At 37.4% G+C, this 17429-nt stretch overlaps 1 protein-coding gene across 2 annotated transcripts in view; it reads right to left on the bottom strand.

The window, feature by feature from the left end:
* ROCK1 (Rho associated coiled-coil containing protein kinase 1) overlaps nucleotides 1-17429 on the bottom strand; it is a 137961-nt gene that overhangs the window by 83386 nt on the left and 37146 nt on the right. For both annotated transcript variants that reach the window (XR_011472175.1, XM_070420534.1), the window contains exons 3-8: nucleotides 9576-9676; nucleotides 8628-8765; nucleotides 5523-5698; nucleotides 4592-4676; nucleotides 1529-1673; nucleotides 837-975 (exon numbers count right to left, since the gene is read on the bottom strand). Coding sequence is in view for 1 of the 2 variants with exons in the window: in XM_070420534.1 (XP_070276635.1) it covers nucleotides 837-975; nucleotides 1529-1673; nucleotides 4592-4676; nucleotides 5523-5698; nucleotides 8628-8765; nucleotides 9576-9676 (784 nt within the window). In the remaining variant the exon portion in view is untranslated. The remainder of the gene's footprint in view (nucleotides 1-836; nucleotides 976-1528; nucleotides 1674-4591; nucleotides 4677-5522; nucleotides 5699-8627; nucleotides 8766-9575; nucleotides 9677-17429) is intronic.

Genomic DNA, 17429 nt, shown 5'->3' with positions numbered 1-17429 from the left:
GTTTTAGATATATGATACTTTTTAAAGAAGTTTTCAATGACTCTGAGACTGAACTAGGGAACCTCGCCATGATTCTATGGCACACACTAATTCAGAGTACCTATCTCTCTGTATAGTAAGTGTCTCATTTGCTTGTCTATTTCCCCCAAAGGACTATGAAGTAGTGGAGAACAGCGGCTGTGTATCTTGTTCATTTCTATACCCCAAGCACCTAACACACAGCACAACACCTATATTTATATAAAGATGCACTTTATTTCAGAGATGTTAACATGTTTTAAAAAATCTCAGACTCAATAAAATTACCATCATTTTTATACTTAACCCAGTTAAAAATTTAACAATGAAATACAAAGAATCATCTGGTCTAGCCATTAGAAAAGAATTGTATTTCAGTTTCTTCGGTAAAGAAAGTGAGTTGAGCCGGAACCGGTTTGGCTCAGTGGATAGAGCGTCGGCCTGGGGACTGAAAGGTCCCAGGTTCGATTCCGGTCAAAGGTATGTACCTGGGTTGCGGGCACATCCCCAGTAGGAGATGTGCAGGAGGCAGCTGGTCGATGTTTCTCTCTCATCGATGTTTCTAACTCTCTCTCTCTCTCTCCCTTCCTCTCTGTAAAAAATCAATAAAATATATTTAAAAAAAAAAAAAAAGGAAAGTGAGTTGAGACCCAGAAAAGGCATCCAGAAAATCATGAAATTATATTAGGTTTCACTGTCATGAATTATTTTGGGAATGGTAGCATTTTTATTCCAATACTTGAAAATAGGTACTCAGATACAGACCTTTAAAACTGAGCAGCAAAATAAGAAGTAAAATCAATGTTAAGATTATTTACCTATCAGTAAGGAAGGCACAAATAAGATTTTTTGCTTCTTTTGATATATCATTATCATCAGGGAAGGTAAGTGAATTTTTATGGTTCATAATCTTACTGTAAGTTCCAACCAGAGAATCTGCATAAAAAGGTGTATCACCTGAAAAATTGACAAGGAAAATAAAAGCACAACAAGACACATTAAAAAGAAATCAGTTTCAAAGGAAGACTCAATGTTACCTGTTTAAAGATTACTAAATATACATAAACTAAAAACATACACTTTATATATAAAAAGAAATACATAAAGTTGCCTTCATCTTCTAAATCAGCGGTTCTCAACCTGTGGGTGGCGACCCCTTTGGGGGTCGAATGACCCTTTCACAGGGGTTGCCTAAGACCATTGGAAAACACATATATAATTACATATTGTTTTTGTGATTAATCACTATGGTTTAATTATGTTCAATTTTTAACAATGAAATTGGGGGTCACCACAACATGAGGAACTGTGTTAAAGGGTCGAGGCATTAGGAAGGTTGAGAACCACTGTTCTAAATAGTTTTTAAAAACACAAAGGGTTGGATCACTTTGTTTCCTATAAACAAAATCAACACTGCTTAATGTAGTAAGTACTGTAATAGAAGAAAACTAAGTGGTAATATTGGGATAAACAACTATTTCAGAGGTACACAAAATTCTCCTTTACTTACCTACAAGCATTTCATACAAAAATACCCCAACTGACCACCAGTCACATTCTCGTCCATAATAACCATCACCACCTTGAGATTTTAATACTTCAGGGGAAATATAATCAGGTGTTCCAACGGCTGTGTCACATCGTACCATACCTTCCTAAAATGAATTGCAGGTCAAATTTTGGTTAGGATATAAGTCTCAATTATTTAAAATGACATATAATCTGTAGAACTCAAAATTGTTGGGCTATAAAATAGCTTATCAAAATGTAATGAAAATTTAACAAAAATTAACAAATACCTTAATCATATATACTTATTATGTAAACAGTATATTCGTATGTTTGTATACATAAGTGATTTTTATTTTGTGATAATACTCACGAGACACACTGCCAACATTTATTATTTCCCCAGTTGTGCCAATATAATAATCCCATCTTAACCACAGAGAGGGGAAGTATATAAACTAACGCAAATAGACTGAGGGGCCAAAAATACGAATCATTTGATAATATATAAATGCTAATTTAATTATTTTTACTAAAATAGCTGTTCAAGGACAGGAGAGCTCAGGAAGAGGTTAACGGGGTTGGAAGGGGAACCTATGGAATACTTTCAACAACAAAGATTTAAAAAATAAAATAAAATAGCTGTTCAATTTAACAATGCTTGAAACTGAAGAAAACATAAGAATTGAGTATCCTATCTAATAAAAGACAAAAAGGGTAATTGACCGTACCTTCGCTACGCTTCCCATAGGCTAATCAGGGTGATATGCAAATTAACCGCTAACAAAGATGGCGGCCGGCAGCCACGCAGCTGAAGAGAGCAGGAGGCTTGCTTGCTCCAGTGATGGAGGAAGCCAAGGTTCCCCGCCTGCCACGGCCCGGCTCTGAGCTCCGAAAGCAACAAAGTTTCAATTATAGAAGCTAAACAAACCCCAGATACCTGCTTTCAGCAGGCCGTGGCCTCAGAGCTGGAGACAGCTCTCAGCTCCAGTGACAGCAACAAAGTTTCAATTATAGAAGGTAAATAAATTCCAGAATTTAAAAAAAAAAAGAAAAAAAGGAGAGGCTGGGAGCTTCAGTCGCCAGCCAGCCTGAAAACGGCCCTCAGCCCCTCACCCAGACTGGCCAGGCACCCCAGTGGGGACCCCCACCCTAAAGGGGGTATGGCCAGCCTGAAAACAACCATCAGCCCCTCACCCAGGCTGGCCAGGCACCGAAGCGGGACCCCTACCCTGATCCGGGACACCATTCAGGGCAAACCAGCCAGCCCCCACCCGTGCACCAGGCCTCTATCCTATATAGTAAAACGGTAATACGCAAACTGACCCTAACAGCAGAAAAACTGGGAATGACTGGTCACTATGACACACACTGACCACCAGAAGGCAGACGCTCAATGCAAGAGCTGCCCTCCAGTGGTCAGTGCGCTCCCATATGGGGGACCTCTGCTCAGCCACAAGCCAGGCTGATGGCTGCCAGTACAGCGGTGGTGGTGGGAGCCTCTCCTGCCTCCTCAGCAGCGCTAAGGATGTCTGACTGCAGCTTAAGTCTGCTCCCCGCTGGCAAGTGGACATCCCCCAAGGGCTCCCGGGCTCCCAGAGGGATGTGTGATTGCCATCTTAGGCCCAATCCCCCGGGGAGCAGGCCTAAGCCAGCAGGTGATCATCCCCCGAGGGGTCCCAGACTGTGAGAGGGCACAGGCCGGGCTGAGGGAACCCTCCCCCACCAAGTGCACAAATTTTTGTGCACTGGGCCTCTAGTACAAATATAAAATGGGAAAGCAAGGAAAAAGGGCATAACAGTGTTAAGCACAGAGAAAATCTAATAGGCATTTTAACTGTCAAGAACAAACAACTATACATACCTGTTATTTATTTTAGCTGGTATTAATGCAATAGAATTATAATTAAACTAGTGGCCTGGTGCATAAAATTCATGCATGGAAAGGGGGTGTCCCTCAGCCTGGCCTGCACCCTCTCCAATCTGGAACCCCTTGGGGGATGTCCAACTGCCGGTTTAGGATTGGGCCTAAACCGGCAGTTGGACATCCCTCTCGCAATCCAGAACCACTGGCTCCTAACCGCTCACCTGCCAGCCTGCCTGCCTGCCTGGTTGCCCCTAACCACTCTGCCTGCCGGCCTGCTCGCTCCCAACTGGCCTCCCAAACTGGCCTTCTCGCCCCCAACTGCTCCCCCTTGCCAGCCTGATTGCCCCCCCTACCTACCCCCCCCCGCCCCCGCCGGCCTGCTTGTGCCCAACTGCCCCCCTGCTGACCTAATCGCCCCCAACTGCCCCCCCCCGCTGGCCTGCTCACCCCCAACTGCCCTCCCCTCCTGGCCTGATCACCCCTAACCACCTCTGCCTTGGTCCCACCACCATGGCTTTGTCGAGAAGGACGTCTGGAAGTTTCCCGGAAGGTCTTCCGGTCTAGTTAGCATATTAGCCTTGTATTAGTATAGATGTTCACACAAAAGTTCTCATGTAGTGTTTCCTTCTAACCAATAATTTTCCATTTAAAATAATAAATACAACTTCCTGGATATTGTTCTGTGATAAGTTTCAAAGAATATAAATTGTTTCAACTGAAAATAAAGCAACATAACTGCTATTTCAGCTATATATGTTATTATATAAATAGTGAGAACAGGTAACTTTTAAGATTGACTTCCAAAATGTTAATAGGAGGCTAAGTAAAACACTGAAAGGCTAAGTAAAATATTAAAAATACACACGTTATTGAAATCTAATATTTATGCAACTCAAATTTTAACACTGGTGTTAGTATTTAGGGGCTATTTCCATTTCTAGTTACCAGTAGTATACTAGAGAGTTATTATAAAGGATTTAGTAAATCTGACAATCTACACTTACCCTAAATAGAGAGTAAAAAAATAAATCACAAGTTACTAATATGACATTGCAATTATAGCATCTATTTCAACAAATGACACAGGTCACATCAATTCTGTATAAGTTCAGCTATGGTTAATAAATTCTCATAACATTTTCTAAAAAGCATCTTTCTTGAATTAGCAAAAACTAAATTAAAATATAATTATTTAACCTTATTCATCTTCATACAAGTACCAAAATCGGCTAACTTCAAATGTCCAGATTTATCCAGCAGCATGTTATCAGGCTTCACATCTCTGAAGGGGGGGAAATAAAAAGAGCATTTCTGAAATAGATCAGACACTGATAAAAATTATATGAGGCAGTTATTTTAGGCCATTTCTCCTCATTCAATGTAGATATGGCACTTTTGACCTGTATCTGTTCTCTATCCACATGTAGAAATTAAACTTCAGCAAGGAAAGTTCATTATATGTTAATGCCTCAGAAGAAGACATATAACATTCCCTTTCCTTTAAGTAGAGTCTGATTCTTCCAGTGGGGTTGGGGGTAGGATCAAATCATTTGAGAGAATTACCATAAAAAATGTACCATTTAGACATAAAAAGTAATTGAAACACATGTCTCAACACAAGCACATAAATAATTTCAGGACAGGATCTATGTCACTTTCATTTTGTATCCTTGGAACTTAGCATAGCAACTGCATGATGAATTCAAATGGTGTTTGCAGAACAAATAAAATTATTATTCTAACAAATATGCTATATACACTAATTAAAAGCAAATTAATCTGTATTTTAAAAATTTGCATATAAAAGCGAATCAAAAGAAAATATTTTATTAAAAACAAAAATTGTTTAACACTCTGGCACAAACTTCAGAAAACCAGCTTCCAATTTTTACTGCTCAGAACATCAAAAAAAACTACATAATCAGATTAAGGGATAGCAAAAAGTACACTTATATAAACTGAAATGTTAAAACTACAAATTTCAAAGTTTTAAGTTCTGGAATACCACTCATGTCTATAGACAGAGAATAGGTGGATTTAGAATGGGAAATGTTAATTGACCAAAGTTTATGTATTTTCAGCTTCTCTCTTCAACAAATGAGAAAATTTAAAGCATTTTTATCTTTACCTATGAATAAAACCCATGGAATGGATTGCATCCAATGCAAGAACTACTTCTGCAGTATAGAATCGTGCCCATTTTTCAGGCACATCATAGTTGCTCATTAAGTTTACAAGATCTCCACCAGGCATGTATTCCATCACCATGTAGAGATAACGATCATCTTGGAATGCATAAAAAAGCTATACAAATACAAAAAACAATTCATTAAGATTAAGCAAAACTGTTTCATTTAAAAATCTGCAAAAATATTAATAAAATATTTAATTAAAATAGTCAAATGGCAGGACTTGTAATAATCTTTAAAAACAGAAACAAACACAAACATAAACACCACAAAGACCCTTGCATATGCAAAGGAACTGTTAACAGTGATTATTTCTGAGAATTTAGGGGGAGACTTTTTATCTACGTTTCTTTTGTTAAAAACTTTATTGACTGATTTGAGAGAGAGAGAAAAGAAAGGAGGGAAGGAGGGAGAGAGACACTGATTTGTTGTTTCACACATTCATGCACTCATTGGTTGATTCTTATATGTGCCCTGACTGGGGATGAAACCTGCAACAACTTTGGTGTATCAGGACGATGTTCCAAACAACTGAGCAACCCGGCCAGGGAAATATATATGTATCTATACTAACTGAATTTTTCATACTGAGAATTAAAAATTATAATAGTTTCATACAAGTCTCCTAAGCAAAGAAATAGTTTGGTTCTAATTTAACTTGTGCTTTAGTGAGGTTTACTGTTTGATTTATATCAAAATCACAATTCTCAAAAAGTCTCAGCTGTCCCTTATTAGCTGTGTGACTGGGCAATTTACTTAACCTCCCTGAGTCTCTGTCACTATAATCCCTTCAAGAATGTAAGGGGCTGTATCTTGTTTGACTTTTATATTTGCTGCTCAATCAGAATCTGGATGTCTGGCAATCAGTGAGTGCTTAATAAATGTCTAATGAATAAAGCAAAAATTAATCTATAAATTGGGACTGTACCTAATAGGGATTAACTGCCTTTCAGAGTTGTTTTAAAAACTAGTTAATATAAAAAGCACTTAATATATCAGGTGCTCAGTAAATGATAGCAGTCAATAGGAGGAGAAGTAATAACTAATAAAGAAACAGTAAGAGGCAGCAGCTAGACTCAAAGCAGGAAGAGTAAATTCCATTGATATGAAATTGGCAAGAAAGCCAGGCATAAATGTATTTATTATGTAACCAGGATTGAAGTTAGAAAAAAAGAGCAAATTTACAAAAGAACATTTTAGGTAAACATACTGGGCATGTGCCCTGACCAGGAACCTAATTGGCAGCCTCCTGCTGCATACACAGGTTGATGCTCAACCACTGGGCAACACTGGCTGGGCCCCAGATTTAGTTATTTTCATTAAAATATGTATTTTCAGGCCCTAGCCAGTTTGGCTCAGTGGATAGAGTATCGGCCTGCAGACCTAAGGGCCCTGATTTCGAGTCCGGTCAAGGGAATGTACCTGGGTTTCAGGCTCCTCCCCACCCCAGGCCCTGGTCAAGACTCGTGCAGGAGGCAACCAATTAATGTATTTCTCACACATCGATATTTCTCTCTGTCTTTCCCTCTCTCTAAAAATCAATGGAAAAATATCCTCGGGTGAGAATTAAATAAATAAATATATGGGAAAGTAAGAAATTAAGTGGCATTTTATGGCTATCCCAGATATAAATTGGACACCATAACTACAGAAACATTGTTGATATTAGTGGCAGTTTGTTTATAAACAATGTATCAAGAAAAACAAAATTCCAAGCACATAAGTTGTAAATTTAACCCTAAAAGTAACAATGTCATGTGTCTTAACTCTACAGAACAGCAGATATTTTCTGTATTGGTGGTTCCCAACCCAAGGAGACAATAATGTCTGAGCACATTTTGGGTTGTTAAAACCGGTGTGTGGGAGTGGGGAAGAGTGCTACTGGCATTCTCTGGGTAGAAGCCAAGGATGCTGATAAACATCCTATAATGCACAGAATAGGCCACAACAATAAACGATTACCTGGCTCAAAATGTCATATAATACTGAGCCCAGGAAACCATGCTATACACAGCTGATAAAAAAAGAATAGACAGTCAAGTATAAAAGCCTCCTTATGTTAACTTTAAACATTTTCCATACCCTTTTTATCACAATTACTAGGATGCTTAGTTAGGATACGCTTCATTATATACTGTAAATAAATAGATAATAGACAGATAGATTAGATAGATAGATAGATAGATAGATAGATAGATTCCAAAATACATATTAGGAATTAGAAATGGTCTAGCCCAATAGTTTCTCTTTTTTTTTTTTTTAAACCAGAAGAAGACTACTTCTACCATATGAAATCTTACATTAGGATTCTAATATATATATAAGACAGATAAAAAAACAGAGCTGCTGTAGTTAAGGCAGCAATAAAAAAATCTAGAATTATAACTAACCCTAAATTCCTGCTTCTCTTTATGATTTCACCTGCAGTATATCCACTGTTTAAAATAACCAATCTAAGCCAACTTGCATATTTTTAAGGAAGGAAATCGATACCCAAAGATGTAAATAACCTCGCCACAGTTTCATAGACAGGCCATGGGGTGAAGACCAGGACTTATAACTACTGGCTCTTCTTTCCATGGAAAAGCCTAAAGTGAATACAATATTATTTGGAGGCCTTGCAGAACTCACTTTCCCCCTCATTTTTTCCATTCCTTCCTTTCCACAAAATGAGAGTGACAAATAGATGAATAGTTAAATAAATAAAATAAGACCTCATATTTGGGGAAAATAATTTAAATTTCAATATTAAACAAGTATACTTAGAGTATAATAATATATGACTTCCTTCAAATTAAAGCAGATTATTTAAAATTTCTAATATTTAAATTCTACAGAAACAACTGTTTTGCTTCGGCCTTACTTTCCTCATGGAACTGATTCAATAAAACTAAATGTTATGACTTTAAAGATAATGGTATATTAGACAATTCTGTAATTGCCAAAAAATTCTCTATTACTGTTCTGAAAAACAAACTAAGCTTCTCAGATATGTTTAATTAACAAACTACTATAGCAAAAATGAAAGAGTAGTAATATCATACCTGAACAACCCAAGGGCTATTAGCAAAAGCCATGATGTCCCTTTCTTCCCAGAAAAAAGCAGAATCGGATCTCTTTATCATTTCAAATTTGCTGAGAAGCTTCATAGCATATACCTTCCTGGTGGATTTATGCCTTACCTTTAAAATTGAAAATGCAAAATAATAAACTTTTGTGTTAACATTTAAGTTTAAAGCTCAATATTTCCTAGAATAATTTGTTATATGATTTTTAACAACTTGTTAAATAATTTAACATTATTGTTCTAAGCGAGTGATGGTGAACCTTTTAAGCTCAGCATGTCAGTATTTTGAAAAACCCTAACTTAACTCTGGTGCCGTGTCACATATAGAAATTTTTTGATATTTGCAACCATAGTAAAACAAAGACTTATATATTTGATATTTATTTTATATATTTAAATGCCATTTAACAAAGAAAAATCAACCAAAAAAATGAGTTTGTGTGTCACTTCTGACACACGTGTCATAGGTTCGCCATCACTGTTCTAAGCTATTTTATCTTCTCTTCTGCTGAAGTATCTCAATTAGATAATAACAAAACTTTAATTTCCAGAAGCCAGCAATGTTATAAAAAAAATTCTTGATTTTCTCTTTTATAATATATTTCCCCCCCTCCATCTTGCTATGTATGTTGCTTCCTATTTATAGAACTTACTATTCCACAGCATTTTAGATAGTCTAATATTAGGAGTAAAGATTTCTCTTTTAATGCTTGAAACCTTTTTTCTACCCATGAACTCGTGGAGAAAATATTTCACACTATTGAATTTGACTCTAGGCTTTCATATCCTTAGGCAAGAATATCTAAAGCAATTTAAAGCAATAATTTTTTAAATGCTATTTTCCAAAATAACATGTTAAAAAATACAAGTGGATTTTTTAATTTTAAAAAGTTTCTGTTTTTTGAATCATATTAAAATAACCTACCAATTGAACTTCTCCAAATGCACCTCTACCAATCACCTTCACTACTTCATAATCTTCAGCTTTCATTCGTAAATCTCTAATTTTATTTATTGTGTCTTTATCTGTATGAAAAGAAAAGTTCATCATTTTAAATCACTGAAACATTATAACCAACACGGCTTATTTTACATTTAGGCTCTTGAAAAACAATGAAAAACAAAGGAATTCATTGAAATTATTTTGTTACATATAGTATAAAGTTATAAAATAGAGAGATGTTTAATGTACAAAGAATTGATTTAAATAAATTCTGGAATGACTTAACTCTATTGAAATGTTTTCATTAAAATCTGACTTATCAGAACATCTTAGAAAACAATTACACTATAAATATACATTAAGGATAATTACATAATTAGTTATTGGTATTTTAAGTACATATCAAATTTGAATTGAAACCCATGAGTAGATATTTTAGATTAATGACATAAACTTTTCTTTTATCATCAGTTTTGATGATCCTTTAAAAAAGAAACTAATTTAAGATATCAAAGGCAAACATGCTAAACAATCACATACTTGTATGATTACATTTCTCTATTTGAACTTAGACTTTCATTTAAAACAGTGGGAATCACTGTAATTATTTATATAAACCTGTCATGCTACAAACTACAATAATTTACAAATCCCCACTGGATAGATATTCTATTCCTAATTTGGTCATAGATTAAAATAGGGCTATTTTAATCTACATGGTCAACATTGGCATGAGATTACATGGAAAAGCTTCACATTTCAGAGTTGTACAAAATACAGAACAGCTATTAAACTTAAGTTCTAGTTCCTAATAAAAGCTGCATATAATACTCTGTCTTTCTTTGTATTTTTTTACATTTATTTATTTTTTGGTCTTTCTTTTTAAATGCACATTTCAATCCAGTGTTTGTGCTCATTATGACCAATAAGCACATGCAACGGAACGAATTTTCACACAGAGAATAACGTAAGTACACTTAATTTTAAGTTACATATCTACTGCAAGATGCACCAGAAAGATATAGATAGTAAACAATTAATTTACTACCCAAATATTTGTATCTACCATAAGGCTCTACAGTAATAACTGTAGATATATAAAAATAATTTTAAAACAAAGTTCTTATCTTAAAGAGGTCAAACTCTAACAAATGAAACAGAAAAAAACAACAAAAGAACAGCCCGGTTGGTGTTGCTCAATGGTTGAGCATTGACCTATGAACCAGGAGTCAGGGTTCAATTCCTGGTCATGCCACATGTCTGGGTTGCGGGCTCAATCCTCAGTGTGGGGCATGCAGTAGGCAGCCAATCAATGATTGTCTCTCATCACTGATATTTCTATCTGTCTCCCTATCTCTTCCTCTCTAAAATCAATAAAAATTATTTTTTTAAAAATCAAAACAAAACACCCCAAACAATAAGGGAGATAAGCACAGTTTGTGGAGTACTAAAGACACCTAACCCAAGCCTGCCTGGAAGAAAGGTGGCTAAAAAAGGCTTTCTGGAGATAATGACACCTCAAACGAGTCTAAAATGAAGAGCAGTAGTTAGCCAGGTGGGGGAGAAGAAAAGAGAAAATATTATAGGCAGATGGCAATACAAGCAAGGCACAGAGGAACTGTTTATAAGAAGCTCTGTGTTACCAGAGTATCAAGGTTGTGGTAAGGATTAGCAGGAGAGACTGGAAAGACCCAAACTGGTTAAGGAGCTACAACTTACCTGTTGTCATATAATTATTATTTAACCATCAAAAATATTTTTCACAATAACATTTAAAGCATTTCAATACGTAAAACAGATAAAAGAAAGGCCTGAACCAGAATAATCTATAATAATAAAAGCATAGTATGCTAATTAGACTGAACAGCCGAACAACCTTCTGGATGTCATTCTGGACGAAGCCGCTGCAGAGGGGGCTGAGGCAGAGGTGGTTAGGGGTGATCAGACAAGCAGGCAAGCAGTTAGGAGCGATCAGGCAGGCAGGCAGGCAGAGGGGTTAGGGGTGATCAGGCAGGCAGGCAGGCGAGCGGTTAGGAGGCAGTGGTCCCAAATTGCAAGAGGGTGCAGGCCAGGCTGAGGGACACCCCCTCCCCCACCCCGTGCTGAATTTTGTGCACTGGGCCTCTGGTGTATTATATAATAGCCTATGAGGTTTAGAGCCATAAACAGACTATAAATATAAAGTCTGTAGCGTGATCTCAGAAAATATATCTGCTGCAAATTTGTGTGGGAAAAAAGATCTTGCTTCCTGTTTTAATTTCTGAACAGCACAGGAAATTTATAAAGCAGCTTGATATTATTTGTGATTCAAACAAAATTAGGTGTCAAAATGACTTTATTACATTTAAGTTTTGCAGAAAAGTGCTACTTTGCTTTTTAATTTTAAGTTGAATTCAATTAGAAACATTATCAAGTCTGCAGCAAAACCTTATTTCCAAAGTCAGTAAGTTTTCAATGAAAATTCAATGACAGCCAACATTTAAACATTCTTAACTAACTCCCCTTTTCCCCTTATATTCCACATCCTATCTTTCAGTAAAACATGCAGCCTCTACCTTTGAAATATTTCTGGAACCTGATCACTTCTCATCCTCTTCACTACCATGCTGGACCAAGCCACCATCATCTCTTCTTTGGATTATTGCAATGGCTTCTTAACTGATTTCCCTGTGTCTATCCTTGCCTCTCTATAGTCTATTCTTAACACAGGGTGATAGTCTTAAAACACAAGTCAGATCATGTCACTCCTCTGCTCAAAACTCTCTAATGTCTTGCCATCTCACCCAGAGCAAACGTTGAAAGATCTTACAATGGCCTACAAGACTCTACATGACCTAGCCTCCCTATTTCTTTACTTCTCTGACATTAGCCTACAATGCTTTCCCTTGCTTAATCCTCTCCAGCCACAATGGCTTCCTTGCTGCTCCTCAAACATGCCAGGCACACTCCTCTATTAAGACCTTTTGCACTGGCTATTCCTCTGTATGCGATTGTCTTCTTTCAAACATCTGTATGGCCAACTCTCTCAAATACTTTAATTCTTTTCTCAAATTTTACTTTTTCTGTGAGCCCTACACTAGACACACTATCTAAAACTGAAAAATTCTGAGAACTTCCCACTTTCTTATAACATTATATTTTCCCTCATAATAAATACCAACCTCTTTATTTACAGAATTTGTTTCATGCAAAATAAAACTCACAAAATTATAAATTTGGTAAGCCCTTGTTAATTCTCAGACCAATGAACAGGATTGTGGTGAACATCAGACTCACTTACCAATTTCTGGTTATCAACTGTATTGAACCAAGAAGAAAGCTACGATTCAAAGTACTGAGATATTACTGCACAGTAAGCAAGGAATGAAATGGCCAAGACACTAGCTCTTGACAGGGCACTAACAAGCTAATCCATCTCTAAATAATCACAAGTTAGCAGAAGAGGTAGTGCAAAAGGTTGAGGATTTATAGTTTCAGGGTCACGAAAAATTCATAAGGATTTCAAACACATACAGACTCTTCAATCTAACTTTCTAGAAAGCAAATGGATGGTTATTAAGAGTCCTTTTTAAAAACCACACTATATATCCAGTAAATTTTACTTTTGGAAATTTGTCCTAAAGAAATTATATATGGCCGAAACCGGTTTGGCTCAGTGGCTAGAGCGTCGGCCTGCGGACTGAAAGGTCCCAGGTTCGATTCCGGTCAAGGGCATCTATCTGGGTTGTGGGCACATCCCCAGTAGGAGACGTGCAGGAGGCAGCTGATCGATGTTTCTCTCTCATCGATGTTTCTAACTCTCTATCTCTGTCCCTTCCTCTCTGTAAAAAATCAATAAAATATATTTTTTTTAAAAAAGAAATTATATATGATGTGGAACCAAGATTTCTACAATAAATGTTTTTAATGTAAAGATTAAATAATTTAATATTCATACTATGACATATTAGGCAACATTTAAAATTTTGTTGAAGAATAATTACACAGAATATTCAACAGGAAATGTTGAACAAAGAAGTAGAATAAACTGCATGCGGTTTATGAACTCAATTTTTAAAAATTATATTTTTTTTATTCATTTCAGAGAAAGGGAGATGAAGAAAGAGCGATAGAAACATCAATGATAAGAGAGAATCACTGATTGGCTGCCTCCTGCAGGCCCCACACTGGGGATGAAGCCCACAACTGGGCATGTGCCCTGACCGGGAATCGAAACCTTACCTCCTGATTCATAAGTCGATGTTCAACCACTGAGACACTCCGGCCAGGCATATGCATCCATTTTATTAAATGTGTTATCTATATATACTTACTGACATAAAAGAAATTTTGTGAATTGCTTTTGACTAAACACACTGGATAGCTGTCTAAATTCTATTTATTTATATTTGGGTTGTCCTAATATTTTTCTCTAACAACAATATATATTTGCTACGAAAAAAATTCCTGTATATTTGCAGAGCTGTTTTTGCAGGATACATTTCTTTAAGTAAAAGTAATAGGTTATTCTCATGAACATTATTAGTTTTGAAATATACTGTCCAACTGCTCTACAAAATGATTGCATCAATTTCCACTCTTAATACTCACCAATCCTAGATAATATTTTTTATCATTCTGATTCTTATTAAGTTGAAGGTAGGACTAGAATTTTTTTCTAATTTTAAGCCACATTAATATTAATGCATTTGTTCAACTGTCAACTGCTCATTGGTCATTTTTATTTTTTCTCCTTTATACTATACAAGAGGCCCAGTGCACGAAAACTGCACATGGGGGCAGGCGGGGGGGGGGGGGTGGGGGGTGAGGGGATCCCTCAGCCGGGCCTGCGCCCTCTCACAGTCCAGGAGCCATTGGGGGATGTCCGACTGCCGCCACCACTGCTGCGCTCTACCAGCTGTGAGCCCAGCTTCTGGCTGAGCAGCGTACCCCCTGTGGGAGTGCACCAACCACCAGGGGTCAGCTCCTGCATTGAGTGTCTGCCCCCTAGTGGTCAGTGTGCATCATAGCGACCAGTCGTTCGCAGTTCGGTCGATTTGCAGATTAGCCTTTTATTATATAGGATATTATATAGTTACTGTGTCCATTTTTAAAATTATTTGTATTTTTATTAATTAGGGGAATCTCTTCATATATGAGGAATATAATTCTGTTAAGTATGTTGGAATTTTCCCCAGTTTGTTGGTGTACTTTATATAGTTTTTTTTTTAAATCATATATATATATATAGTTTTGATATGCCAAAATCTATCAATGTTTCCTTTTTTCTGCCAAAGTTACTTGGACATTTATAATATCATTTGAGGGCCATATAAAATTATCAACTCAAAAATTACCCTGTTATATTTGGTCAAACATTTAATTAACTTACCCCTAATGCCTTGGCAGGCCAGACCAAATGGTTTTGCAGGCCTTATATGGCCCTGAGGCCAGATGATCCCTACCCCAGCTTTAGTTCCTAGATCTGGTATCCTGCTTTTTTAAAAAAGGCAGTAATGGCCCTGACCAGTTAGCTCAATTAGAGCATCATCCCAATATATCAAGTTTATGGGTTTGATACCCCATTAGAGCACATACAAGAATCAATTAATGAATACATAAATAAGTAGCACAGCAAATCAATGTCTCTCCCCCGCCTTCCTTCTCTTTAAAAAATCAATTAAAATATTTTAAAAAGGTAGTCCCTACTTGAAGACTATAAACATAATACCTATAATTTCAAGTTATTTTTACCTCCTTGGATAAAGACTATAAACATAATACCTGCAATTTCATTTTCTCCTCAAATGGATATCCAATTGCCTCAATACAAATCACTGAATAATCTACCTTTTCCCCACCTTCCTAAGTGCCATATTAAGCTTATGTCAAATTTTCATATTAAAAAAAATATGCTCTCAACTCTCTATGATGACCTACTGGTCTTATGTCCTTCAACAAAGTACTATTTTTCTTATACTTCAGTATCCAATTTGAAGAAATAATCCCAAAATGTTACAATTACAATCCTATCCCCGGAACCCCAAAATAGAAATACATTCACCATAGAAAGCTGAAGTTACCAAACTATGGAAGTCATTTATAGACTTCATAAAAATAATAAAATCAAACATGCTTAAACCCTACTCCATTTTAATGCTTTCTAGCTGGATATATCCCACAATAATGCAGGCTTTTATATGTACCTTAATATTTAGTTGTAAAGAAGAAAGTTTTAATGACACTACCAAATGGTATTTTTACATTTTTCATCAGCTGAGAAGCTTCAAAATGGTAGTGTATACTAATCACAAGATATGGTCAATATAATCTATATTCTCCTAACTCAAGAAATTTATCCTTTTTAAATATAGAAGTAAAAATCTTTCGACCAGGAATTTGACTGCTTCCTATGATGTGCGCTGACCACCAGGGGGCGGCGCGGAACATGGCGGGCGTTGGCGGTGCGGCGCTGGCAGCAGGCGGCCCACCGATGGGCCCTGATGAGATTGGGACCACAGTGGGATGGTGGAGCAGATGAGTGGGCGGTGCCAGGTCAAGGAGGGTGCGAGTGGGAGCCTGATCGCCCGCAGAAGGAGACCAGCAGCGACAGTCGGGGGCGGGATTGTCGCCTGGCTCCCAGGAACTGAGGGAGCTGGGTGGGGAGCCTGGCCCCAACAGATCGCTCTGCAGACAGGATGGTGAAGCAGGTAAGGGGTGGCGCCAGGCCATGACAGGGTGCCAGGCGGGGCTGCAGGGCTGCAAGGCTGGGGACACAAGCTGGGGCTCGACCCCCACAGGCAACCCCTAGGAACCCCATCTGTGCACAGATTCATGCACCAGGCCTCTAGTATTGTGTATAAAAGATAGTTATATAAATTTTGCTGTTTTTAGAATTGTTTCTTATAATTCCTCAAAAAGTGTAAACTTCTAACTACATCTAAAGTCATATCCAAAGTACTAGTATATGAAAACCCTTTTTAATTTTACTACAGGTAATGTAGTACTCATTTCAATATTACAGTACATGATTTTATAATTGTAATGAGACACCTTTAGGAAAAACTAGCCACAAACATTAAAATGAAGAAGGCTCTTCTGCAAGCCATAAAAACTTTTGATCTTTTGTTTAAATTATTATGAAATCTTATTTTAAAATGAGAAAAAAAGTTTTCACTTTTCTATTGAGCAATCTGTACCTTTTGTGCAATGCCACAAAGAGCTAAGGAAACATGGTCAAGTTGTTTTTACTTCCTTGGATGAACACAGATTCACTGATATCAGGAGAACATGCTGAACTGAAAATAATTAATTTCTCTATCATTTTTAAATCAATGAAACCGGCTCTCCGACATCCCCCGAGGGGTTCCGGGTTGTGAGAGGGCACAGGCCAGGCTAAGGGACCTCCCATCTCCTGTGCAGGATTGGGGACAGGGAGGGACGTAGGAGGTTGGCCAGCGGGTAGGGACCGAGTGAGGGCTCCAGGGCATGTCCAGCCCATCTCGCTCAGCCCCAATTGGCCGAACCCCAGCAGCAAGCTAACCTACCAGTCGGAGCATCCGCCTCCTGGTGGTCAGTGCACCTCATACCGACTGGTTGACAGGTCGACTGTCTGCCCCTGGTGGTCAGTGCACATCATAGCAAATGGTTGAGCGGCCTTAGTATATCATTAGCACATTATGCTTTTTAAAAAAAATGTATTTTATTGATTTTTTTACAGAGAGGAAGGGAGAGGGATAGAGAGCTAGAAACATCAATGAAAGAGAAACATCGATCAGCTGCCTCCTACACACTCCCCACCAGGGACATGCCCGCAACCAAGGTACGTGCCCTTGACCGGAATCGAACCTGGGACCC

The sequence above is a fragment of the Myotis yumanensis genome, unplaced genomic scaffold, assembly GCF_028538775.1.
Source record: "Myotis yumanensis isolate MYYU_CA2020_CCGP unplaced genomic scaffold, mMyoYum1.0.hap1 SCAF_7, whole genome shotgun sequence".
NCBI classification, from domain to species: domain Eukaryota; kingdom Metazoa; phylum Chordata; class Mammalia; order Chiroptera; family Vespertilionidae; genus Myotis; species Myotis yumanensis.
Note: the sequence above shows the minus strand (reverse complement) of the source record. Positions and strands in the feature narration are given on the sequence as shown.